The following is a 27,837-nucleotide window of genomic DNA, read 5'->3' on the forward strand; positions in this document are numbered from 1 at the left end:
TTTTTTTTTTTCATCCACAATTCTTACCCACTGTGGGTCTATGGTCTTTATGCTCTGCACAACGTCCCTTAGGCACTCAGGCTTAGAGAGAACCCCACCGTCTCCTACTGTGCCATCTGAAATGCGAGGTCTCCTCAGACAATATGGAAGAGAAGAGGTTCGTGCACTATGTTGTTAACGCTTTTTTGAAAAGATTTTATTTCTAAGTAATCTCTACACCCCACCTGGGGCTCAAACTCACAATCCTGAGATCAAGAGTTGCACGCTCCACCGACTGAGCCAGGCAGGGGCCCCTCACGTGCGATGTTCTGAAATTTTGCAGCCCCCTGACTGCCAGGAACAGGGAAGTGTGGGAGAACAGGTGCAATACTCGCATAGCCCCCCTAGCTGTGCGGCGAACCGGCTATCCAGGGTAGACGAGGGTGCACCTCCAGATTCGTCTATCCCAAGGCAGGATCGTGAGAGTGTGGTGTCTTGAACACAGTTCCCTGCTTTAACGTCGTCAATACGAGACGCAAGAGGCCTTCGTACTTTCGCTTATTATCTTTTCTGTGTTTCTCGGGACCCCATTCCGTGAGCATGGGTCTGGCATCAAGAACCGACTCAGAACCAAAGACTACATCCTACTTATAAGATATATAAAATACCCTTTGTCTAAGAAACTGAGTGTCTTAGTCTCTTTTACCCTCCAAGATGCCTATTTTACAGCCTCTTCTCTCTCCCCAAGTCTCCTTCATCCTCGCTCTTGGCTCATTTTGTGGCTTCTTATTTCACGGAGGAGTTAGAAGCCGTCACCAGGGATCCGTTGTTCCCTCCCCAGCTCTACCCTCTGCTCCGTGAGCTTCCTGTTACAGGTGAGAAGTTCTCCCTCTTATTACCTACACTCACACTTCCACTTGTGCATCTCAACTCCTCTGTTCAACTACTTTGCTCGCGCGGCTGTCCTTTTTTATCCTCTGTCACTAGTCTTATCCTCTCTACTGGACCATTCCCATCAGCACAGAAATTAGAAAGAGAAAATGCCTTGACCTGATTCCCTGTTCTGTCCTCCAAGCAAAATTCCCTCAAAAGAGTGTCTGTACTTGCCATAGCCGCTTCCTCTCCTCTCCTTTCTTGAACTCGCTAGCCAGGCGTTCATCCCCACTGTGCCATTGAAACGGCTCGTGTCGAGGTTGCCGTTGTCCCTGATCTTGCAAAAACACCAGCCAGTCTCAAGTTCCGACCTTTTCAACAGCATCTGACCCCCTGGATTGCTATTTGGGTTTTCTTCCTTATTCTCAGTCTCCCTTGCTGAAAAATTTTCTATTTTTTGACTGCTTAATGTTGGAATGTCCTAGACATTGGGCATTTTCTCTATCTACGGTCACACCTACATGATAGCATCTGATCCCAGGGCTTTAAATAGTATTTACCTATTGATAATTTTCTTTATTTTTGAATGTTTTTATTTATTTTGAGGGAGACAGAGAGAGAGAGAGAGAGAGAGAGAACATGCACACAAGCATGGGCAGGAGAGGGGCAGAGAGAGAGGGAGAGAGAGAATCCCAAGCAGGCTCCATGCTCTGAGTGCAGAGCCCATCACAGGGCTTGAACCCACAAACCGTGAGATCATGACCTGAGCTGAAATAAGAGTGAGATGCTTAACCAACGGAACCACCCAGGCGCCCCTACATATTGATAATTTTCAAATATATGTTTCCAGTCCAGGTTGCCCCCTTGAACTCCTTACTTTTATGTCTAATTGCATGCTCCACACTTACACCTAGATGTAGTATAGACATCTCAGATCTGACACGTCAAAACCAGACTTACTGATGTCCCTCCACACACACCTGTTTACCAATTCTACCTCTCCCACAGTGTTATTTTCTCGGTCATTGGCAACACCACTCACCCAGCTGCTTAAGCCAAAGAGCTCATCGTTAGTTCTTCTCTTTCCTCTACTCATTGAATTCGTTCGTAAGTCTCATGAGCTCTACCTTCAAAATATACCTACAATCCGGCCATTTCTCACCTCCTCCTTTGTCATCACCCCATTACATGCCATTCTCATGTCTTCCTAGATTTTCCAATAAGAACACAATAGATTTATTTGCTTTCCCCTGGTGGGGAGGACAGGATACCTTCTTCATTTTGTATCAGGATTATGTTAGTTCTCTAGCCGTGGAATTTACTTATATCACAGAGCTATTTTTTAAAAATATTTAATCGTATTTATGTATTTACTTATTTAATTTTTGAGAGAACGAGAGACAGAGTATTAGCGGGAGAGGGGCAGAGAGAGAGAGAGAGAGGGAGACACAGGATCCGAAGCAGGCTCCAGGCTCTGGGCTGTCCACACAGAGCCCGACGCGGGGCCTGAACCCACGAACTGTGAGATCATGACCTGAGCCGAAGTTGGACGCTCAACTGGCTGAGCCACCCGGGTGCCCCCATCACAGAGCTGTTGATCGTATCACTTTCCTATGTGCTGGTCAACATTGTAGACATCGTGCTGATGAGTAGGAAGCAGCAGATACCTCAGGTGCCTTCGTAAGGTGCGTGTACGTCAAGGACTTGGAGATGAACTGTGCAAGAACTGAGGGGCCTGCCATCTCTAGACATGACCTGAGATCCCATGCCTTGGATCTACTTCCTGCTGTAAGCTCTTTGTGGACCATAAGCTCTACCACAGCTCTTTGTGGATCGTTTTTCGGTTTCAAGGTACATGCACAGTTTGAGTTTGCTTCTCCGTGAAGACCTAAAGCTGCCAGTGGCAAGGGGAGCCCAGCTCCTGGTCCTGACTGTGGTGTAAGCAGCAGTGCTTCTGGCTTCTCATGGTCCAGAAGATTCAGTGATGCTCAGAGGGTCTTCAGCCTACATGGCGGTGGCCGGTCCAGATCCTTGCTGAGACCTGTGTTGTGCCTCCATAGGAAAATTATAGCTTATATCCCAGGGTTTTAGAGTACAGACAAGCATTCGTTTGGAGAAAACTGTTCTGCTTTCGAAAAACAGCTCTTGGGTTCCTATGGGGTTGAGGCTACTGTTTTGGCCAGATGGTCAAAGTCTTGAAAAGAACAAGATTTGGAGATTTGTGATGATTCCTAGGGAAGAGGTATCTGGACGGATTTCTCAGAATCAGCCAAAAGATACAGATATCTGTGTCCCATGTGACTTCTCATCAAAAGGCACTTGATGCAGAGGAAGTTTTCAGTTATTAGATGGGGAAGATGCTCTGCCCTGTGGCTGTCCGTCAGCTTGTTTCCCTGGCCACCCTAATGTTTGCTGGGTTCATAACCAAAATGCCCAGTGGCAAGGATGGGGCCTGTGTGTGGACTCAGAAGGAGCCTCCTCTTATCAAGAGGAATCTGGCTACTGTCACAGGAGAGACGAACACTGAGCCCTCAACAGGGCTGCACTCTAGGGCATCCAGCCGGGAACTCAGTGGCGGGTGAGTAACACCGGATTCTTCATCATGGAGGAGGCAGTCCTATTCTAGATAGGGATCTGCTTTCCTTGCGTGCTGTGGTTCTTCGGCAGCATCGTGCGTAAACTGACCGAATGCCTTGCTTTCCGTCGTCGTATCCCTCACGAGATTGCTTCAGACTATTTTGCTGTAATAAATAACTTATTAAAGAAATCGACATAAATACATATATAAGTAAGGCAATGAACACAAAGTTCCTTGCTCTGGGCATATGCTCCGTCAACGACAGATCCTTCAGGGGTCCACAGGCTTCTCGCCTTTCTGTCTCCTTCGGAGAGGAGTCTTTGTGGGTGTGCCTACAGATGGGATACGTCTGAGAGGGTCTTGAGCGGGACACAGGAGCCCAGACCAGCGTGCCCTGGCACCACTGGCTTAAAGGAACTCCAGGCACCTTACTGACTGTCCACCACCTAGCCCTTTCCACTTCCGGATTTTCACAGATGACGACCACTGAATGGAACTGATGAAAAGGGAAATCGGGTTGCTGATTAGCTCCCCGGAGCACAGAACCGGCACAGGAAGGATGGAGTCAGGCAGTGTCTGTCACCGAGGCCCACGTGGAACCCCTCTTAGGGCACGATTTTTACAGCCAGAGTGCCTGCTGTGTAACACCAGATATCCAAGCACCTTTAAATGTTCCTATTGCGTAGACCAAAAAGCCATGGCGAATGCCAAGGTGGGTGATACTAAATAAATATAATAGAAGCTTTACCTTCGGGAAGGATTTGGGGCCTGTTATGGAAGGGGTCAGGATATCTGCACGTTAACAGTGTGTAGTAGGAGGACACTGTTGAGGGCAAAAGTGCCATAAATAATGGTGCCAACCGAAAATGTCACACTAGGTAAATGTCATCATTTACCTTTGTCACAGTAAAAGCAAAATGCTGATATTTTCTGGATGATTTATATGTTTCATGTTATAAGAACGACTACTCGGGGCGCCCGGGTGGCTCAGTCGGTTGAGCGTCAGACTTCGGCTCAGGTTTGTGGGTTTGAGCCCCTTGTAGGGCTCTGTGCTCACAGAGCAGAGCCTGGAGCCTGTTTGTAATTCTGTCTCTCTCTCTCTCTCTCTCTCTCTCTTTCTCTCTGCCCCTCCCCCATTTTCCCTCTGTCTCTCTCTGTCTCTCAAAAATAAATAAACGTTAAGAAAATTAAAAAAAAAAAATGTCATACTAGAAAGTCCTGGCTAAATGGAAGCTGAATTGTGGCCGCACTGAACTTGGAGGGAGGACAAAATGGCCTCATGCAGATCTTGGGCCAGAGGGGTCTTCTCTGTCCTTTAGCCTCATGGCTTCCAGTTAAAGCCCCAGGCTGCAGAGGAACCTCTCAGAGAAGTTTCTCCCCAGACAATGGCTCACTTTGCCATGTGCTGGATGGGGCCAGTGAGTACACAGAATTGTGTGATTCTGGTACACGGTGTGATGTCACAGTGTGCAAAGGACTCAGAGCAAAACTTGTGGATGGGACCCTGGCACCAGGAATGAGGGCAGGTTGGCTGTCTGAGGGCTGCTTGTTCATTATGAGGTCATCTGCTACCAAGCAGCCTGCAGTAAACTAAGCCGTCAGCTGTATGAGCCCAGTAAAGAGATGGCTTAAGTGAGGGTTTATGATGGAGGCAAGTTGGGGCGCCTGGGTGGCTCAGTCAGGTAAGCGTCCGACTTCAGCTCAGGTCACCATCTCACGGCTCCTGAGTTTCAGCCCCGCATTCTGTGCTGACAGCCCAGAGCCTGGAGTCTGCTTCCGATTCTGTGTCTCCCTCTCTCTCTGCCTCTCCCGTGCTCATGCTCTCTCTCTCTCTCTCTCAAAAAAATAAACACTAAAAAACATTTTTTTAAATGGAGGCAAGCTTCGCAGGAGTTAGCAACGCTCCCACTCTCGAAGCTGCTGTAGCGCTTGGTGGAAGGTTGGTGGGCCATACCATTATCAGCCTGTGTTGCATGGTTAATTGGAAACTGACGCTATAACGTGGTGTTTATAAATTAACTATAAAACGTGGTGTATGTACTATTTCCCGCTGTCGTGTATTTTTCATCTTAAATGAGAGCAGGGCTTGGTTTGCTCCCGAATCAAACGCCGCCTTGTCCTTCTAAGCATTTGGGCACTTGCCTTTCCTCCAAGAGGAAAGAAAGGAGGCAAGAACTGTGTCTCGTACGTCTTCATGCTCAGGTAATGTTTCCTGCAGTGTCTTCACCGGCCGCGAGGATCGGGTAGTGATTTTGTGAGGGAATGACTTTTCCCTACCCGGGGACCGACGTAACCCACCTCTGCCTTTTTCCACCCACAGCTGTGCATGTCGGACGAGCTGTGGGAGAAGATAGTTCACTCTTGCTGTGACACCATCACACCTGACATGAGGGCCCTGGCCAAGGATATGGGCTGGAGGCAGATGTTCTTCACCAACAAGCTGCAGCTCCCGCGGCAGATCCGCAAGAGGAAACAGAAACAAGGGAGCCATAGAACCGGTCACCTTTAGGGACACATCTTCCCACCTGCAGGAGGGCCGAGAGACGGCTGTCTTTTTCTTCTGCGTCCCAATCTCTTCTGTTTCCTTCGACTGAGCACTAAGATTTCCTTCGATTTGAACTGGCTGGTTCAAGGACCCACCCGAGAAGCATACCCAGCCGGTGTTGGCGCACAGGTGCACCGAGACCCGACTCGGCAGTGCCTTACCTAAACCGCAGTCTCCTGCAGCGAGGGTCAAGTCCGTGGCCCCTGCAAAGGGCTGCATGACAGGAAGCCCTTGATACCCATAAGAAAAGAGGCTTCTGCTGTGCAGGAAACAAACAATAAATGATTATTAGCAGGTTTTTTTTTTTTTTTTACTACATATCCATAGTTTTTTTTTCTGGCATTTGAAAGGCGTCCCGAACTTTTGAATCTTTCCCCAATGGAGGTGGCTTTGTGTCCTACCCTCCTGCCCCCCCCTCCCCCCCCAGGGAACGGGGAGGGGCAGGGGCCACGGGAGGCAGTTGGCAGTCTGGTGAGCGTAGCTGCCTTCCCAGCTCTCTTCCCCTACATTTGAATTCAGGGCCCCATCCTGTGGGCCCCGGGATGCCACGCTCCATCCCTGCGTGGGGACAACCCCAGATCTGGCCCTGCGGCGAGCCCAGCATTCTGCCTGCGGACCCCTCTCCAGAGCCCACCTTCCCAGGACTTCACGTGGCCAAATAGAGCTACCAGCTTTTCTCAGAGGGATGCTGTTTCCCCAAAGGAATGTGATGGGTAATTTAGAAAGTGCTTTCTCCCTGAGCTGTCCTGAGGATGAAGTACCCCCAGATAATGACACTCTTAGCGCAAATAATCTAATGACTCCTTTTAGGTGACAGAAAAAAGTAGCTGTCAACCTCCCATCACCTTCTTCACCGTTACCATTTCCTCTTCCCTACGACCTCCACCTTAGTGCCTAGAAGAGATCATCTATGCTGCACCTGTTCCCCGTGCAGGGGAATTTCCCGTGATGCCCCGAGACCTCCCACACGGGCTATTCTCCACGCCTGAGTCCTTCCGAACAGCTCATGGCTGTGGCTTGGTGACACCTTCTTTCTCTCTCTCTTTTTTTTACCAAAACCTGTGCTAATATCAAACCAGATTTTAACTCCCATCCCTTAAAACTCACACCCATGAAACTCAGAGATTTTCCAGCAACATCTGTGAGATCAAGCGCAGTCTGCTTCCTGTCAAAGTTGTGCCTGGATGGAGTCCAGGCAAAGGGCAAAGATTTAATGGGCGAGAGACCCAGGCCTCATTCCCCACCCGGGAGAGATCTGTCAGGGTGATGCAGGTGACTGGCCGGCAGGCGGAGGGCACGCACTTCGTCACGGCCCCTGCAGCCTTGTTTCTCCCCGAGGTCCCTGAGGTCGCTCAGGGCCAGCTGTTTAGTGCCAGAACACAGATTAATACCACGTGTGTGCAACGACTGCGTGTGTGCACAACTTGGTGTGCAACATAACTACATAAATATAAAATTACAACTCATTCGTCGCCGATGCAAATATGTCAACAGCTTAAGCATTGCATATCTAGTGTTTAATCAACTGACAGACTCTGAAAGCTTATGGGCGGGCACAACATTCTAGATTCAATATGAATTTGTGTTTGGAAGAACACAAATGTGGCTATTTGAAAACTCTTATTACCTACGTAAAATATAATGTAAAAACGGGCGCTGAAAGTAAATAGCAATGAAAAGGGAATTATTCATACGTTGACTGTTGTTAGATAGGACTTTATTTATTTATTTTTTTTCAACGTTTTTATTTATTTTTGGGACAGAGAGAGACAGAGCATGAACGGGGGAGGGGCAGAGAGAGAGGGAGACACAGAATCAGAAGCAGGCTCCAGGCTCCGAGCCGTCAGCCCAGAGCCTGACGTGGGGCTCGAACTCATGCACCGCGAGATCGTGACCTGGCTGAAGTCGGACGCTCAACCGACTGCGCCACCCAGGCGCCCCTAGATAGGACTTTAAATTTTTTTTTTTTTTTTCAACGTTTATTTATTTTTGGGACAGAGAGAGACAGAGTATGAACGGGGGAGGGGCAGAGAGAGAGGGAGACACAGAATCAGAAACAGGCTCCAGGCTCCGAGCCATCAGCCCAGAGCCCGACGCGGGGCTCGAACTCACGGACCGCGAGATCGTGACCTGGCTGAAGTCGGACGCTCAACCGACTGCGCCACCCAGGCGCCCCTAGATAGGACTTTAAATAACATAGGTTACTAGATTATTCTGGGGATTATTTGCCCTAATGATTTGGGTGCCTTATTACCTGATTATAATTTTCTTTTTTTGTCAACCTATAGACAGTATCACCAACCTACTATCCTGCAGGGGACACGTATCCTCAGCAGCTGATACATCTTGCCCCTCTTTGCCAGCCTCATTCCCCATGTTTGATCCCACGTGACGATCCCACTGGATGGGAACAGGCAGGTCTGGTGGTGGTCTCTGCCTCACTTGACAGCTTTCACGTAGACAAATTAATCTGCTTTGCTTATGACACACCATTTCACAGTGAGATGCTGCAGCATCGTAGAATCTTGCCCTTTCTCGTATTTTCAGTCAAAAGTGTTCCTACTCTGTTATCATTTACCGTTGTCACAGTAAAAGCAAAATGCTGATATTTTCTGGATGATTTATATGTTTCATGTTATAAGAACGACTACTTGGGGCGCCCGGGTGGCTCAGTCGGTTAAGCATCCAACTTCGGCTCAGGTCATGATCTCACGGTTTGTGATTTCGAGCCCCGCATCGGGCTCTGTGCTGATAGCTCAGAGCCCAGAGCCTGCTTCGGATTCTGTGTCTCCCTCTCTCTCTCTGCCCTCCCCTGCTCATGCTCTGTCTCTGTCTATCAAAAATAAGCAAACATTAAAAAAAAAAAAAAAAAAAGAATGACCACTTAACAACAGCAAATGTGAAAACTTATAAACAACAAAAAATATATTTTACTTAATGACAAATTCTCTTACTGCTTTTTTCCTGAACGAGTTAGCTCGGTACTTGCATTCAACCTCACTTATGTGGAATCCAAATGATCGATTTTGGATTATTGATCAAAATAGTGATTCTGAGTAGGCTCAAGATGTAGACAGAGACTATGAATTGAGCGAAGGGTGGGAAGCAGGGGTGGGACAACTTAACCAGTCACCACTCATCACTGTTTGCCCAGCTGCTTCTGTCCAAGATGGTCACCAGCCCTCATTAATTACCCCAAACTGACTCCCACGACGCCCAAGACTAACATAGAACGACCTTAACTAAAAACAGAAAACCTTTGTGGGACAGTTTTTTGCTCTGAGCTCTAAGATGATGCCATTTATCCGCAGTTTGTGTTAAGATAATATACCGTGGGAGAACGTCCAAGCTTTTCAGCTCGGAGCCGTTGGTGAAATAAGAATGAATGTCTTTGATATTAAAAACGGTACGTAGACAGGCTACCACCACATGAAAGAAAAAACGTGCCCCTGCAGTTAAAACATAACATTATGCATGAGGTCATCTTAGAAAGTAAAACTGATATCTTAGCTTTACGTATTTATTGTTTTGAAACGAGATCATCCACACCGCGGAATGGCAGTCATTTGCCCTTCCTTGCAACATGGAACCCTCAGGGCCGGGAGCTACCAAAGACTCCGTGTTCCCTGCTTATCCTGTTCCCAGATCCATGTTCCTTCCACATAGGTCTCCACTCAGAAAAGTAATTTGCAGTTGTGAAATTTGTTCCACCCATCCAGGAAGTCTTATAGCCATAGATCCATGGTCACAGAATGAGTTAGAATAAGCTTAGAAATAGTAACGGTAATGGTAGTGGCAGCTTTCATTCGTTGAATGCCTACCGTGTGCCAAGAAACAGGTAGTAACCAACTTAATTCTTGCAGCAACCCTTGAAGGTAAGTGATTATTATTTCTGTCTTAGAGATCAGAGATCTACCAACTATGGTGTAGGCCTAATTTGATTGGTGCCTCTTTCTGTAGCATAAAGTTTTATTGGGACATAGTTTAAGCATCATCTATGGCCACTTTCACATTACGGTGGCAGTAATTGGGAGTCACAATACAGACTGTATGGCCTGCAAGGCCGAAATTATTCTCAAAGAGGACAAATTAATTTTCCCAAGGTGTCGTAACTAATAAGTGGTAAAGCTAATATTTAAATCTGTACTTAAAGTCTGTGTGCTTAACCACAAAAACCACATACCACTTCTCTTTGCGGAGCCAACACCTCATTTGACCAATGGAATTTGAAAAGGTGATAGGATTTGCCCAAGGTCATTTGAAATAATTAGAGGGCCTTGAGCATAATATAAGAGACCATTCTAATTTAGTTGTCCAGGGAATATTCCAAGCTTTTGATGAACTAAGTTGGTTTTTTTTTTTTATTTTGATTTTAATTCCAGTGTAGTTAAGAGTGTTATATTTGTTTCAGGTGGACAATATAGTGATTCAACAATTCCACATATTATTATCAAGATAAGTGTACTCTGAATCCCGTTCACCCATTACACCCGTCCTCCCCACCCACCTCCACTCTGTTAACCATCTGATTGTTCTGTATATAGTTGAGAGTCTGGGGGTGCCCCGGGTGGCTCAGTCAGTTGAACGTCTGACTCTTGATTTTGGCATAGGTCATGATCTCACAGTTAATGGGATTGAGCCCCACATTGGGCTCTGCACTGGCCAAATGGAGCCTGCTTGGGATCCTGTCCCTCCCTCTTCTCTCTGCCCCTTTCCCACTCACGCTCTTTCTCTTTTTCTCAAAATAAATAAATAAACTTAAAAAAAAAGAGTCTGTTTTTGGTTTGTCTCTCTTCTCCTTTGTTTGCTGGGGTTTTTTTTCTTAAATTCCACATACAAGTGAAATCATATGGTGTTTGTCTTTGTCCAACTGATTTATTTCACTTAGCATAATACTCTCTAGATCAATCCATGTTGTTACAAATGGCAAGGTTTCATTCTTTTTTATAGCTGAATAATATTCCATTGTGTGTGTGTGTGTGTGTGTGTGTGTGTGTGTATATAGTGTGTGTGTGTGTGTATATATATATATATATATATATATATATATACAACTCAACACCAAAACCCCCGAAATAATCCAATGAGAAAATGGGCAGAATACATGAACAGGTATTTCTGAACATGAATACATGAACAGTGTGTGTATATATATATATATATATATATACACACACACTACATATTCTTTATCCACTTATCTATCAATGGACACTTGGGCTGCTTTCATAATTTGGCTATTTTATTTATTTTTTTATTTTTTTAGAAAATGTTTATTTTTGACAGAGAGTGAGACAGAGTGTGAGCGGGGGAGAAACAGAGAGAGAGGGAGACGCAGAATCCGAAGCAGGCTCCAGGCTCTGAGCTGTCAGCACAGAGCCTGATGCGGGGCTCGAACTCACAGACCGCAAGCTCATGACCTGAGCTGAAGTCGGATGCTCGACAGACTGAGCCACCCAGGCACCCCTGTAATTTGGCTATTTTAAGTAATGCTGCAATAGCCATGGGGTGCACGTATCCCTTCAAAGTAGTGTTTTTGTATTCTTTGGATACTCAATGAAATTACTGGATCATAGGGTAGTTCTATTTTTAACTTTTTGAGGAAACTCCATACTGTTTTCCACAGGGGCTGCACCAGTGTGCGTTCCCACCCACAGCACATGAGCGTTCTTTTTCTCCACATCTCTGCCAACACTTGTTGTTTCTTGTGTGTTTGATTTTACCCATTCTGACGGGTGTCAGGTGATCTCTCATTGTGGTCTTGATTTGCATTTCCCTGGTGATGAGTGGTGTTGAGCATCTTTTCACGTGTCTGTTGGCCATCTGTATTTTTTCTTTGGAGAAATATCTGTTCATGTATTCTGCCCATTTTCCCATTGGATTATTTGGGGGGTTTTGGTGTTGAGTTGTAAAAGTTCTTTATATATTTTGAATAGTAACCCTTTATTGGATATGTCATTGGTAAATACCTTCTCCCACTCAGTAGGTTGTGGTTTAGTTTTGTTGGTTGTTTCCTTTGCTGTGCAGGAGCTTTTTACTTTAACACAGTCCCAATAATTTATTTTTGCTTCTATTTCCCTTGCCTCAGAGAATATATGTAGAAAAATGTTGCTACATCTGATGTCAGAGAAATTTCTGCCTGTGCTCTCTTCTAGGATTTTTATGGCTTCATGTTTCACATTTAGGTCTTTAATCCATTTTGAGTTTATAGTTGTGTGCGATGTAAGTAAGGGGTCCAGTTTCATTGTTGCCCGTGTAGCCGTCCAGTTTTCCCAACACCGTTTGTAGAAGGGACTGCCTTTTTCCCACTGCATGTTCTTGCCTCCTTCATCAAAGATTAATTGACCATATAATTGTGGGTTTATTTCTGAGCTCTCTATTCTGTTCTATTGATCTATGTGTCTATTTTTGTGCTAGTACCATACTGCTTTGATTACTACTGCTTTGTAATATAATTTGAAGCCTGGAATTGTGGTATCTCCAGTTTTGTTTTTTCCTTTGTCAAGATTACTTTGGCTATTTGGGGTCTTCTGTGGTTCTATACAAATTTTAGGGATTATTTGTTCTCGTTCTGTGAAAAATGCTGTTGGTATTTGATAGGGATTGCATCAAATCTGTAGATTGCTTTGGGTAGTATAGACATTTTAACAATATTTGTTCTTCCTTCCAATCCATGAGCATGGAATATCTTTCCATTTGTTTGTGTCATCTTCAATTTCATCAGTGATTTATAGTTTTCAGAGTACAGATCTCTCACCACTTTGGTTAAGTTTTTTCCTAGGTATTTTATTATTTTTTGTGCAATTGTAAATAGGATTGTTTTCTTAATTTCTCTTTCTGCGGAATCATTATTAGTGTATAGAAATGCAGTGGATTTCTGTACATTGATTTGTATCCTGCAACTTTATTGAATTCATTTATTAGTTCTAGTAGTTTTTTTGGTGGAGCCTTGAGGGTTTTCTATCTATAGTATCATGTCATTTGCAAACAATGAAAGTTTTACTTCTTCCTTACCAATTGGGATGCCTTGTATCTCTGATACAAGTCAATCAGTCTGATTGCCGTGGTTAGGACTTCCAGTACTGTGCTGAATAAAAGTGGTGAGAGTGGGCATACGTATCTTATTGCTGACTTTAGGGGAAAAGCTCTTCGTTTTCTGCCATTGAATGTGATGTTAGCTGTGGTTTTTTTGTGTAAGGTCTTTATTATGTTGAGGTATGTTCCCTTTAAACACACTTTGTTGAGGGTTTTTTTGTTAATTAAAAAAAATTTTTTTTACATTTACATCCAAATTAGTTAGCATATAGTGCAACAATGACTTCAGGAGTAGATTCCTTAGTGCCCCTCCCGCATTTCGCCTATCCCCCCTCCCACAACGCCTCCAGTAACCCTCAGTTTGTTCTCCATATTTATGAGTCTCTTCTGTTTTCTCCCCCTCCCTGTTTTTATTTTTGTTTCCCTTCCCTTATGTTCATCTGTTTTGTCTCTTAAACTCCTCATATGAGTGAAGTCATATGATTTTTGTCTTTCTCCGACTAATTTCACTTAGCATAATACCCTCCAGTTCCATCCACATAGTTGCAAATGGCAAGATTTCATTCTTTTTGATTGCCGAGTAATACTCCATTGTATACCACATCATCTTTATCCATTCATCCATCGATGGACATTTGGGCTCTTTCCATACTTTGGCTGTTGTTGATAGTGCTGCTATAAACATGGGGGTGCATGTGTCCCTTTGAAACAGCACACCTGTATCCCTTGGATAAGTGCCTAGTAGTGCAATCGCTGGGTCGTAGGGTAGTTCTATTTTCAGTTTTTTGAGGAACCTCCATATTCCAGAGTGGCTGCACCAGCTTGCAGTCCCATGTGGAGGGTTTTTATCATGAATTGCTGTTGTAGTTTGTTCAATGCTTTTTCTGCATCTATTGAAATGATCATATGGTTTATCCTTGTTGATGTGATGTATCACATTGATTGATCTGTGAATGGCAAACCACTTCTGCATCCTGGGAATAAATCCCACCTGATTGTGGTGAATGATTTTTTAAAACATATTGTTGGATTTGGTTTGCCAATATTTTGTTGAAGACTTTTCCATCTATGTTCTTTTTTTGTTTTTAAGTTTTATTTATTTGTTTTTGAGAGTGAGAGAGAGCAGGGGGTGGGGAGAGAGAGAGAGAGGGAGAGAGAGAATCCCAAGCAGTCTCCATGAAGAGCCTGATGTGGGGCTCAATCCCACGAACCATGAGATTATGATCTGAGCCAAAATCAAGAGCCGGACGCTTAACTGACTGAACCACCCAAATGCCCCTCCATCTATTTTCTTGATGAATTAAATTATTGCCCATTTTTTCTATAAATAAATATCTTAAGTTCATTTAATAATAAGGAGTAAATTCTTTTTCAAAATCCTCACACAATCTTCAGGAAACTTAAGGGATTGAGTGGAGTGTTCAATATGGCTCACCAGGACCTTCCAGGCTCAGTCTCCTCCTCTTCCTGCCACTCCCTCCACTTGGGAACCAGTCCGTCCCAAGGACTCTTATATTTTTCAACTTCACCTGACAACAGGAGGGGCTCCCCAGGGCCAGTTTGAGACCCTCAACCCAACCCTCCCTGCTTGTCATTATTGGAAGTCAATACCGTTCATCTGTGGCACCTTGAATGCTTTTCCAGTGATGTCTGCCCTCCGTATGACCCAGTTCTCCTTTCCTAGGTGACAAACGCAGCTGCTGCTCAGCCTTTGTCATTCGACACCAGCATTCTCAACCCTCGCTGTTTGTGGACATTTTGACTTTGGAGGCCTCGGGTCCACAGAAGCCACACTCCAACACGGCCAACATGGCCGGTTATTCTGAAGCATTCACATCTGAGATTTCTGGGGTGAGGCCACCTCCCCTTCGAGGGAAGTCTCCTTTCCTCCACTTGTTCCGAGCACTTGTGACTCTTTGCTCTACTCTAACCTGGGCCTCCTCAGACCCATCTCTTCCTGTTCATCTAGTAGCCCCTCACTGGCTGTACTTGGCTGCCTGCCCTCTCTGGACTCCGTGATCAGTGACACCCTCAGTGACACCTGACCGCTCTTCCCCTTTCACCCTGGGCTGGCAGACTACTTCCTCTTCCCTGCGGCTGACTGCAGAGCATTGCCGGAGAGCATCCTAAGATGCGCCTCTTTGGTGCACGACAGAGACCGACCCGGCTCATCTGGCCTCCCGCCATTTCTGTGACAGCCCGCTTACGGTCTCATCTACTTCCTGGACTCCCCCCGGTGGGTCCTCAAGCCGTGCCTCCCACTTGGCAGCAATGAAGTTACCAGTGTAAACCGCACGGCTTCTTTTCTCTCCTGCTCTAAATCTCCCCGTCCTTGGTCCCGCCTTTTCTTCTTCCCACCTTCAGAGGCAGGCGTCGCCTTATTTCCAGTGCTCACCCCTTCCTGTTGGCAGGGACCCCGGTCCTTCCCCCTCCGTGTTCTCCTGTACCTTCAGGCTGTCCTCTTCACAGATTCCCGTCTCTTTCCTTCCCTTACATGTACCCATCATTCCTTGGAAGAAGCTTCACTTCACCCTACTGTCCTTCTTCGTGCCATCCTGTTTCTCTCCTCGGCGGCCACCAAACTTCTTCCACTGTTCGTTTACCAGCCGCCCCCCCTCCAGCTGCTCCCACTCTGTCCTCTGCTCTTCCTGCATTGGCCTTGCCCTCCCTCGGCAGTCTTTGGAAGCCACCCCCTTAGCTGCTGCCCTGACTCTCCTTATTAATTCATTTCCAAACACCATTTGTTAGTTACTCTGTGCCAGGCACTGGACTCAGCCCCCCGGGACGCTCGTCTAAATAGAACACCGCCCTACCCACCAGCAAGTTCACGGTCAGTAAACACTCGGCTTTTTTCTCCTTTAACATCCAAGGTTCTTCACTAGCCAGCTTCACTTCCTAACCCACTGCTCCTTTCCTTCCACCTTGGAAGGATTCTTCTATTCCCGCCCCTAATCGTCCTGCACACGCGCCTCTACTTACCTCCAGGTTACTTCTCCAGGCTGTTCCAAGCCTGTGTGGTGTGATGCTACACAAGAGAGAGCCTGCTGGTGCTCCAGCTCACCAACACCAAACACAGCTCACCAAGAGGGCTTTCACCAGGTGCTTCGCAGACTTCTGCTTTGTGCCCAGTTGGAGACACTGTGCCAAGGGCTTGGGAACGGCTTGAAGAAGACAAACCAGGGCCCCTGTCCTCATGGTGCTTGCTCGGTGATGGCAGTGGAGGGGGATACAGAGGGTTGGAGGGTAATAGTTTGAAACCCTTTCCTTGGAGATTCCGATATGCACCCTGGGTGTGTGTGTGCCAGGGGGCGGGGCGGTATTCTCTGCTCCATCCTGTCCTTACTGGACACGTGCTTCCATGAGGACACTTGAGACGCACTGTCTGACCGTCAACCTTGTCTCCCACTTTGCAGAGGTTGGGCTTAGCAGTGTGAACTTGACAGCTTCTTTTCTTAGCGTGTCTGTCAAGGTCTTGTACAATGCTCGCCTACTTTCTCAGCCTGGTCACAGCCCTAATCCTGATTACTTCAGGTGCCTGTTGAACCTGAACTTCTCCTGGGCTTTCCTGAGCCTGTGGTTTTGCTCACTTGGGTCTCTCCTTGCCCCTGTCACACTGCCAGCCCCTAACTTAATCATACCTGGCCTCCGAGGCCACTTCGACTTCCAATGACCCTGTCCTTCAGATTCCTGTAACAGCGCAGTTCTCAAAGTGCAGTGCTGGGACCCTCGGGGGGGGGGGGGTCCCTCCTACCCTTTTGGCAGTCTGTGAGATCAAATATATTTTCACGATGATCTTAAGACATTATTTGACTTTTCCACTCATTCTTTCACAAGTGAACAGTGGAATTTTTCAGAGGCTACTTAACCTGTCATGATGTTAGCGCTCTGAGGGCTAGTGGAATGTATGCATGTAGATTTTTGTGTTTTCTAGAATCTTCTTAGGCAGTAGATTTAGGATATAAATAGGTTCAGTTGTCAGAGGCTGCCTCAGTTTGTTCTCAGGACTTCTACTGTGCTCTTGCTAGCAAATTTTGTGGTACCTCTTGTAATTTAGGTAATCTCATTATTACCGAATAAATCATTTTGATATCCTGAAGTTCTCCTACGTGGAAACACAGCAAGAGGTAGGTATGCTTTGTTGTCTCATTTTACAATGTAATTTAAAAATATCCTTCCAAATGGTTTATAAGTTTTAAACTTTTGTAAAACTCATGATTTTAGAATTTAATAGCATTTTATTCTAAGATTTTTAAATTTACTTATACTTGTATTCTATTCAAGGCTGGATCATTAGCTTTAAAAAAGGGAGATTAGAAAGCTTGCTTTCTTAGCCCACAGCTGCACCATCCAAACCTAAAGATGCTGAAAAAGATGAAATACTGAAATCTGCTTAAAAAGAGTGTAAATACGAAACAAAATATTTCTCAAGATTTATCTTTTTCCTTGGCTTTATGATGTTAAAATTTTACCTTTTCGGGGCCTCTTAAAGTTGCAGCACCATTTTGAGAATAATAACGTAGAGTTTAAAGAAAAGCGAACTGAATATTTTAAATGTAGACGTGATGAGTTCATTAAAAGCCAAAAATTGATCATTACAGCCTTTCAGACGCGAAACGCAAAAGCCATTGAAGCCCCGCGCGGGGAAGTGACTGTGCTGAGCCGTCTGGAGACAGCACAGACGCCCCATGCAGCTGACGCTGCTGGATGCCTTCTGGATGGAGAGTCAGCAAAAGGAACCACAGCAATGCCACTTTCTAATGATACGGTAGCGTGTCAAATTAGAGATTTAGCTGCACACATGAAGGCTGAGTTAGTATCTTCTCTGCAGAATTGGACTTTTGTCTTACACGTCGACAAATGAATAGAAGTGGCCGGACTCACCATTTTGCTTGTAGTCATCCAGTATCAACACCAACTAGTTCAAGGTCTTCTTTTCTTTTCTTTTCTTTTCCTTTATTTTATTTTATTTTATTTCATTTCATTTTAGAGAGAGCCTGAAAGCAAGGGAGAGGGGCAGAGGTATATAGAAAGAATCCCAAGCAGGCTCCACACTCAGCATGGAACCCGACACAGGGCTCGATCCCATGACCCCGGGGTCACGACCTGAGCCCAAAATCAAGAATCGGACATTCAACCAACTGAGCCACCCAGGGGCCCCCGAGATGTTCTTTGATGTGAATTCTTATAAACAAACTCAGATGGTGCTACAACATTCAAAATACTGAACAGCTTTATTCACTCTCGTGGCTGATCCCGGAGCAACTGTGTTGATGCTTGCACTGACTGTGTAAAAGCGATGGTGGGTCAGCGGCCAGTGCCTTAGCACAAGTCAAAGGAGTGATGACAGAATGTGCTGGAAGTCACTGTATTTCCCACTGCCAGGTGCTTGCAGTCAAATAATGGGCAGATTCACTTACGGATATCTTTGATGAAGTAATAAAAATTATTACCTGTTATTTATTAAGTCCTTACCCTGAGTCCACATCTTTTTACTTTTTTTTTTCAACGTTTATTTATTTATTTATTTATTTTGGGACAGAGAGAGACAGAGCATGAACGGGGGAGGGGCAGAGAGAGAGGGAGACACAGAATCGGAAACAGGCTCCAGGCTCCGAGCCATCAGCCCAGAGCCCGTTGCGGGGCTCGAACTCACGGACCGCGAGATCGTGACCTGGCTGAAGTCGGACGCTTAACCGACTGCGCCACCCAGGCACCCCTCATCTTTTTAATATTCTGTGTGACAAAATGGGAAGGTATACACAAAGAACAGCTGCTGGAAATCAAAGTCCAGTGGTTGTCTTGGGGAAAAGCACGTCTGTACCTAAGCTGCAAGCTGAACTTACTGCCTTTTCCATGAAATACAGTGTTTACATTTGGCAGACACATTATTGAAAAGTGAGGCTGTCCCTTCAAGGAAAATAAGTGCAGTATTTGTTGCCAATGATGATATTGAAGCTTTCGAAAGGAAATTAGAATTTCGGATAATTTATATCAACCTCCATGAGCTTGTCCACTTGCCAATTGAGATAGAATTTACCTACCATAAAACTTACCCTGTTAAAGTGTATAATTCAGTGGTTTTTATATATTTGCAAAATTATGCAACAATCAGCTAATTCCAGAACGTTTTCATCACACCGAAAAGATACCCTATTAGCCGTGCCCGCTGGCACTCCCTCCACACACCCCTTTCCTTCCAGCCTCAGGCAACCGTTAATATGCTTTCTGTCTTTATAGATTTTTGCCTATTCTGGATATTTCATATAAATGGGATGACACAATGAGCATGTGAGTTTTAAACATATTGTATGAGGGGCGTCTGCGTGGCGCAGTCGGTTAAGCGTCCGACTTCAGCCAGGTCACGATCTCGCGGTCCGTGAGTTCGAGCCCCGCGTCGGGCTCTGGGCTGATGGCTCGGAGCCTGGAGCCTGTTTCCGATTTTGTGTCTCCCTCTCTCTCTGCCCCTCCCCCGTTCATGCTCTGTCTCTCTCTGTCCCCAAAATAAATAAAAACGTTGAAAAAAAAAAAAAGAAATACCACTTGTTGAGTTTTGGCATGGTATTCAAAAAGAATCTACAATTATCTGAAGAGACTATTAAATACTCCTCCCCTTCCCAACTACATATTGGGAGAAGGCTGAACTTTCTTCATGTATGTATGTCAATGAAAACCACATATCACGACAGATCAAATGCAGAAGCAAATACGAGAATCCAGCTGTCTTCTATGAAGCCAGATATTAAAGAGAGTCACAAAAACGTAAAAGAATGCCGCTATTCTTTTTTATTTTTAGAGAGAGTGTGAGTGGGGGAGGGACAGGGGGAGAGGGGGACAGAGAATCCGAAGCGGGCTCCACACTGACATCAGCAAGCCTGATGCAGGGCTCCAACCCACGAACCGTGAGATCACGACTTGAGCTGAAGTCAGATGCTCAACCAAGCCACCCCAGATGCCATTTCAATGCCACTATTCCTACTAAAAAAATTTAGAGGGGAAAATATGGTCACTTTCCATAAAAATGTGTTATTTACATTAATATAGTAGGCTTCTTATTGTTATTCCAAAATGAAGTAATATAGACATATTTTCAAAAATGTCTCACTTTTCATTTCTAACATGGTAAATATCAGTAAGACATACCAACCCCCCCAAAAGGATCTTTGGGTGTTGATTTGTTTTTAGGAGTGCCAGGGGGCCCTGAGACCCAAGAGTTTGAGGATTGTTAAGTCCGGCACTTGTAGTCTGTATCTTTCACTTGACCAAGTAGATACACTTAGCTTTATTGAACCTCTGTATCTTTATTATCAGTTACAGTTTCATTTAAACAGGTCATGAATCCAATTTCCCCCAGCTTTGTGATAACACTGGGACATTCAGTGCTTTGCAACAGCAACTTCCTTCTACACACAGGCCACTCAAGGGCAGGAGGTTTACATCGGCCTGTCTTGTTCTTATAAAAGCCTAGTTTACATTTCTTGATTGGAAGAGAACCATGGAAACAGAAAGACTTAGTAGAATTAAAATATTACACAGATGAGTGCTCCAAAGATAGTGATTGACCAGAATGTTGTATAAAAGGAAATAATCAATGCGAGAGTCAGGACAAGTGTATGAAATTGATTAGAAGGTTTTGATCTTTTTTTAATTAAAAAAAAATTTTTTTTAAACATTTATTTTTTAGACAGAGAAACAGAGCATGAACAGGGGGAGGGGCAGAGAGAGAGGGAGTCACAGAATCTGAAACAGGCTCCAGGCTCTGAGTGGTCAGCACAGAGCCCGATGCGGGGCTTGAACTCACGGACCGTGAGATCATGACCTGAGCCGAAGTTGGATGCTTAACCGACCGAGCCACCCAGGCGCCCCTAGAAGGTTTTGATCTTAAATACTGTGAGAGTGGGTCTCCAATTTCAGTGTGCATAATAATCAGCTGGTAAGCTTATCTAAAAGGCAGGTTTCAGGGGCTTGAGTGGCTGTCGGTTAACTGTCCGACTTCGGCTCAGGTGATGATCCCATGATTGGAGAGTCTGAGTCCCACATCGGGCTCTTCGCTGACAGCATGGAGCCCTACTTGGGATTCTTTTTCTCTCTTTCTCTTTGCCCCTCTGCTGTTGCTCTCTTTCTCTCTCAAAAGAAATAAACATGAAAATAAATAAATGCATTATAAAAAATAAATAAAAGGTAGGTTTATTGGCTTCATCCCACAAGATTCTAATTCATTTGATTCAAAGAAAATCCAGGAATCTACATTTGAAATAATTTTGAGCACCCCCCCCTCCCCCGGCCCCGCCCTGCCGGGTGCTCAGTCGATTAAGCATCCAACTCTTTATTTGGGCTCAGGTCATGATCCCAGACTCATGGGACTGAGTGTGAAGCTTAAGATTCTCTCTCTCTCTCTCTCCCTCTGCACCTCTCCCCATGCTCTCTCTCTCTTGCTTGCTCTCTAAAACAAAATAAATAATAATTTTGGATACAAGTTTTAAATTGAGACAGCATTATGTGCACGAGGAACAAAGTCATACCCATACCGGTTCCCAAACCTCCCTCCCCAGAGCTGACCTCTGTTGGTGTTTTCTTACATTTCCTTCCAGAAATGTTCTATATATACATATACAAGCCATATGAATAATGTTTATTTGGTATTAACAAAAACATAATTGGGAGCACATTAAACATATTTTATCTCGTCTTTTTCTGTTAGCAATATATCTTGCATAAGGTTCTCTAATTTTACAGATGGGGCTTTTTAAAAAAAATAGTTGCATAAATACCACACTTTATTTTACAGTTCCCTATTGATAGACATTCAAATTGTTTCCAGTCTTTTCTATAACAAACAACAACTCAAAAGTCTTTGTTCATTTGTAGGAAAAGTTTTTAGAAATGCAATTGCTTGATTAAAAGGCATATACATTTCAGATTTAATAGCTGTGCTTGGCATTTTTTTTTTAAATGTTTTATTTATTCTTTGCAGAGAGAGAGAGCATAAGCGAGGGAGGGGCAGAGAGAGAGAGGGAGACACAGATTCAGAAGCAGGCTCCAGGCTCTGAGCTGTCAGCACAGAGCCCGCCGCGGGGCTTGAACTCACAGACCGCGAGATCATGACCTGAGCCGAAGTCAGCCGCTCAACCGACTGAGCCACCCAGGCACCCCATGGGCTTGGCATTTCTAACGACCACCTTACGTGATTCTCTCCAGGTGGTTCTATGACCACATCTAGAGAAAAAATTGTTTCAGGGGAAAGAACCAAACAGATGATCATCAGTTACATTTTAGGACTTTACCCTGCTAAAGCCAAGACAATAGAGATTTTACATAAAAACACAATGACCGTCTTTAAAGAGGACAAAATTTATTTCATCTTATGTAAATAAAAGTCGCTTGGATATGTGTGTGTGGAGGGGAACACTATAAAGCACGTGGTATAAATATACAATGAACCATTTGTAATATTGTCAACTGTGAATAATAACATAGTTTAAACAGGAAGTGTTAATATGTTTGCTGTAATTCTTCATAGCATTCTGTTTTATTCTGTTGTCCACATGAACGCTGCAAGCAGGTTTTACTGTTTTTGTAAAATGGGAACTTCTGATTTGGTAGAAATCACCCTTCCACAAATGCAGAAAGTCAACGAACAGCTGTATGAACTGCACCTCAGCGGGTCTAACTTGGGTGTAACGAAAGCCGGGGAACTGGATAAAAAGTTCATGTTTATGATGCACAGCCAGCAGTGTGAACATCAAAATGCATGGTCTATAGCACCATTCAAAATACTGAACACCGCCTCTTGTTAATTTGGTGTTGTCTGAACATGAAAGTAATGGAAGGCTTGTAGTCAGTTTTAAAACACATGTCTTGTTTTGTTTTTTCTCAATCTAGTTATCTGATATTACAGTAAATACATATAGAGAGATAGAGCATTGCCTCAGAATTTAAGAATACCTTTATCAAAATAGACAGCTGGATTCTTAAACAGCAGCCAAAGCTGTAATGGTAACAAATAGGTCGTTGTGTTGAACCAAATGAAGTATGCATGCAATTTATTATCTATAACAATTTCCAGGCGATTCTTGAGTCATTAGAGGTAATATTGAGTGTGCATACTAACTATGCTTTTGTTTCTCCTTTCCATTAGCTGCCTTTTATTATTATTGTGATTTTGGTGGTCCCTTTAATCACACAACTCCTCCCACGAGACATCGGAATCCCTTGTCAACAGCTCTGAAGCGTTTGGTGGAGGAAAAACCTGAAACTATTGGCTAAAACGAAGCTTGGGGTATCATTCTGTGATTCCAATTGTTAGTACTGTCCCTGCTTCTAATTACCAAGGATAACAGAATGGTCTGTGCTCACTTTAGATAAATTTGACCCAAGACATTGGGCAATGATATTAAAGGATTTTTACATGTGTGAGGAGCAAATTGTAAGTAGAAATTTACACGGTTCTAAAATATGTGTAAACAAGTAAGGCGGCCAGAAATTTCAAAATCTGGGAAGAACATTCTGTAGTCCGAAAACTGCTCTGGCTTAGAAAAATAAACATCTCAGATAAAGGAAGAACATTATTTGATGTCATGGACCACAGTTATCTTTTGTGCACGAAATCAGTCAAGAGAACTATTTTTGGAACCTCGACGAGCTCAGGCAAATGAACTGTCTCCCTAACAAGAGACTCTGGAGCAGGGCTACTGGTTAGCACTACTCCATTGTCAGGTGCACAGGCATCTAGACTAAGGGAATTCTGTTTATGAACCTCACAATTGGATAGTCTCACATTCTGGATTAGTAACACACTTTAAAAATGATTAACTGCCAGCTTTAGATACCAGCCAGCAATTACTTCTCTGCTTGATTTATTGGGTGGGAGAAATTCAGAAAAAAATTTTTTTATAAACCCCAGATCATGCCCCCAAAACAAAGAGGCCAATGATATGAATAAAAGTGCTTGAATCATAGCCCTTGATTCAATGTTTGTGTGACAAATACGACCTCTCACTAAGGAAATCATTATTATTTATCTACATTTTGTCTTAAGGTTCAGTTTATAGCTAGATATTGAATTAGGATTGACGGCAGATGATTTTCTTAGAGGAAGATTTAGAAACCGTACTCCCCAGCTGCAGGATTCTTTCATAAAAATATAAACTGTGTTTCTCTGATTGTACTAAAGGTATTACTTTTGAAATTAGAGCCTGCTTTTCACTAGTAGATCAACAGCTCCCTGTAACAAGTTCTGAAACCTAGTTACACTCTTGTGCTTGAAACCCAGTCCTCTGTAAGCTTTCCAAAAGCATTTGGTTAATTTCCACCTTACAAAGAGTAGTTGAGTTGAAAAGATTTTATTCCCCGTGTTTGTTTCAAAAGCTGTAGCTAAAACCTTAGTCCCAGGGGATGATGAGAGAGAATAGTTTTTGTAAGGGCATTTCTACCGACTATTTAATAGGGTGTCTTCGAAGGACATTGTCTTCTCTAAGACATATTCAGGCTTTAATATCTCCCAGCATTGCTTCTCCCCAGACGGAAAGGCAGTGCTGCTTTCGAACGAAGTCACGACCATGACATTTACAAATGACAGTGCCCGTTACCATCCAAAGCCCTTCCCCACAATGTTACAGGCTCCTCACAGCAATCATGTGAGGTAGGCGTGGGTACCACAAAGAAATCTTACGGGAAACATAACATGACACTAAACATGTGAGCCATCCATGTATTTTTTTCTGGATTGTTCGATAATTTGAATACACGGTTGAATGAGTAAAAAGAGTATTCCTACCATGTAGAGTAAGCCACATATATAGAAGGAAAAATCGTATTTTTCTGTGATGTCATAGATCCAACCTGCAAAACCAAAAAAAGAATATATTCAGTGTAACATAGCTGATGAAAGTCAAGAACACAATTACTGCTCCTATAAATATTTCTATAAGGATTTAGTTATAGGTCATGTAATACCCCAAACATTTCATTTTGCCATATTTAAAGGGTTTTTTTTTTGAATGTTTATTTTTGAGAGAGAGAGAGAGAGAGAGACAGAGCATGAACAGGAGAGGGGCAGAGAAAGAGGGAGACACAGAATCTGAAGCACGTTCCAGGCTCTGAGCTGTCAGCACAGAGCCCGACGTGGGGCTCGAACCCACAAGCCGTGAAATCATGATCCAAGCAGAAATCGGACACTTAACCGAGTGAGTCACCCAGGTGCCCTTCATTTAGCTATTTTTAAGCCCAGGCTACACAAGCCGGAGTTCTCGGTGCCTGGGAACGGCAGGCATTTTTCTCTAAGCTGCTAGGGCACCTTACAAAGTACTCAAGGCCTGGGAACAGTGGCTGGCTGACTGGGGGCCACTGGGAGGATGTGATGTGCAGCTCTCAGGCTCTCTCAGGCTGGCACAAAGCCAGCAGTTGAAAAGTGAGCCCAATGATTTTCTTTTTTTCACAAATATAACCACCAATCTTTTCTCAAACTTTCAAAACCCTTCTGAAGGAGTTTCTGATGTATACCAAAAAAGGCTGAGACATTTGAACCTTCATTCACTGTGGAGTGTTTGAGAGTAAACATCTATTCTATAAAGAATACAAGTTTCCATGTTTTATAAATTCATACTTACAGCTATAAAACTTTAATATATATATTATATAACTATATGTTATATTATATATATATACACACACATATATATATACACACACATATATATATATATATATAACTTGAAATTGCCAAGGAGATAGCCTTCAATGCTGACTAGATTTTCAGTTTTCAAGAAATCATACTTTAATATTATAATCTAAAGCTTTCATACGCTCATCATACTAGGCTGTAAAATGCTATTATAGTTCATGGATTCTAAGACACCATGAATTGCATGATGCATCATTATCTTATGTAGCAATAAGAAAGAAATATCCTTGTTAGTTGAAATATGACCCAATGTCCCACGGCTTTGTAAAATGTATTCCAATTTCAGAAATGTTAAAATGTGGAAGAAAAAAAAAAGGTCTCAGAAACTATGAAACACAGTTACACCCCAGTGATTAAATCTAAGAATCAGTCACATGTCATGGTCCCATGACATGCAAACCATGCAAGCTAAGAGGATTAAACCATCCACAAGAATTTCATTTATGGTAAAAACGTAAATTTTGAACATTCACTTTTTTTTCAGATGCACATGTACATTAGCAAAGACATAAGGAAGATAGAAATGATTTAATGATGGAAGGGAGTACTTCGTGACCACCTTTCAAAGCTATCTTTTCAAAACTATCTGGCAAATGAACACATAAACGCAACTAAACCTTCTCCCACCCACAAATAGCTACACAAAAGCAACTGCTCAATATGTCAAGCAGTGCTTCTGACTTCCTGGCTCTTGTCTTTATCTCTTCATTCATTGTATCTCCTGCATAATTAATGCGACCGGGTGAGTCAAGGTAGTCATAAGGAAAAGCAAACACTTGACAGCATGAAACATTGACATATTGTAACCGCTCAAAAGCGGTGGGCTCCCGATATACTTTACAAGTTAACCAACTTTTTTGAGTTTGTTCTTTGATATAAACACACGAAAGAAGAAAATACCGGGCTCTTGAGATGTAGCTTAGTAAAATGCTCTCAGGTTTTCTTAATTTCTGATCCGAGACAAGAGGAACAAGGGAAGATTGAACGTATACCCCAGAGACAGACGTGACTTCCGACGGAATCAGAAGGGACTCTGACACGGACATACGAACGAGACCACACCCAACTTGGCTCTGTGTTACCGCCTGACACCTGTGCGCCACTGTGACCTATGAAGGGCCTGCTTGCAGATAACGCGGTGCCCTGTCCCTACAAACGGATTACGTGACAGGACCATCTACAAGCTACAGTTAAAAACAATCGGTAAAACATAAATGAGGTTCCCATACTCCACTCATCCCCTATGAATGGTGACCATGTCATTTCAATGGGTAAATCTGTGCTTTTCATATGACCGAGTGACAGGGTAGAAAGAATGACCAATGCCTGACAGCTGGAACGAGGTGACCCATCCCTGCTGCTGAACATGGGTCTCAGAAACAGGACAAGATCTTAACTGATTGGAAAATCAATTTGTATGCAGATCAGATACTATTTCCTTTACTTTTTTGTTTGAAGGGGTTGAAATAAGTTCCCAGGGCTCTGTGATGCGGCCCCTCCCTCCCCTGTAGCCCCAAGCTTAACCACGAGCACAAGCCACACTCAAGTTTTTATAGTTTCTTATTTATTTATTCAATTATCTTTTGAGAGAGAGAGAGAGAGAGAGAGAGAGAGTATGGGGGAGGGGCAGAGAGAGAGGGAGAGAGAGAGAATCCCAAGCAGGCTCCACACTGTCAGCGCAAAGCCCGATGCAGGGGCTTGAACCCACAAACTGTAAGATCACGGCCTGAGCTGAAATCAAGAGCTGGACACTTAACCCACGGAGCCACCTGGGAGCCCCAACATTTAGGATTTATTTTTATTTTTTTTTTAAATTTTTTTTCAACGTTTTTTATTTATTTTTGGGACAGAGAGAGACAGAGCATGAACGGGGGAGGGGCAGAGAGAGAGGGAGACACAGAATCGGAAACAGGCTCCAGGCTCTGAGCCATCAGCCCAGAGCCCGACGCGGGGCTCGAACTCACGGACCGCGAGATCGTGACCTGGCTGAAGTCGGACGCTTAACCGACTGCGCCACCCAGGCGCCCCTAGGATTTATTTTTAAATGACCCTGGTTCCTGCGGTTTCTCTCTGGCGCTGGTTTTAACATTTCTGCCACTTTGAATTTAAGCCATCCCTGCGTCAGATGCAAAGCAGGTCAGGAGAGAC

General features: G+C 44.0%; 2 protein-coding genes across 3 annotated transcripts in view; one reads left to right on the plus strand and one right to left on the minus strand.

Moving 5' to 3' along the window:
• FBXO36 (F-box protein 36) overlaps positions 1-17,950 on the plus strand; it is a 99,780-nt gene extending 81,830 nt beyond the window's left edge. The window contains exon 3 of one of the 2 annotated variants that reach the window (XM_030326693.1): positions 17,609-17,950. In XM_030326693.1, coding sequence (XP_030182553.1) covers positions 17,609-17,871 — 263 coding nt within the window. In that variant the 3' untranslated portion in view covers positions 17,872-17,950. Of the gene's footprint in view, positions 1-5,750; positions 6,266-17,608 lie in introns of those variants that run through there. The other variant, XM_030326690.1, reaches the window with a different exon arrangement.
• A 4,178-nt stretch (positions 17,951-22,128) lies between these two features.
• Positions 22,129-27,837, minus strand: part of SLC16A14 (solute carrier family 16 member 14) — a 34,152-nt gene continuing 28,443 nt past the window's right edge. Inside the window, 1 exon segment of the mRNA XM_032594529.1 lies at positions 22,129-24,848. Within this exon segment, the coding sequence (XP_032450420.1) occupies positions 24,697-24,848 (152 nt within the window). The 3' untranslated portion in view covers positions 22,129-24,696.

This window comes from Lynx canadensis, chromosome C1, assembly GCF_007474595.2.
Source record: "Lynx canadensis isolate LIC74 chromosome C1, mLynCan4.pri.v2, whole genome shotgun sequence".
In the NCBI taxonomy this organism is placed as follows: domain Eukaryota; kingdom Metazoa; phylum Chordata; class Mammalia; order Carnivora; family Felidae; genus Lynx; species Lynx canadensis.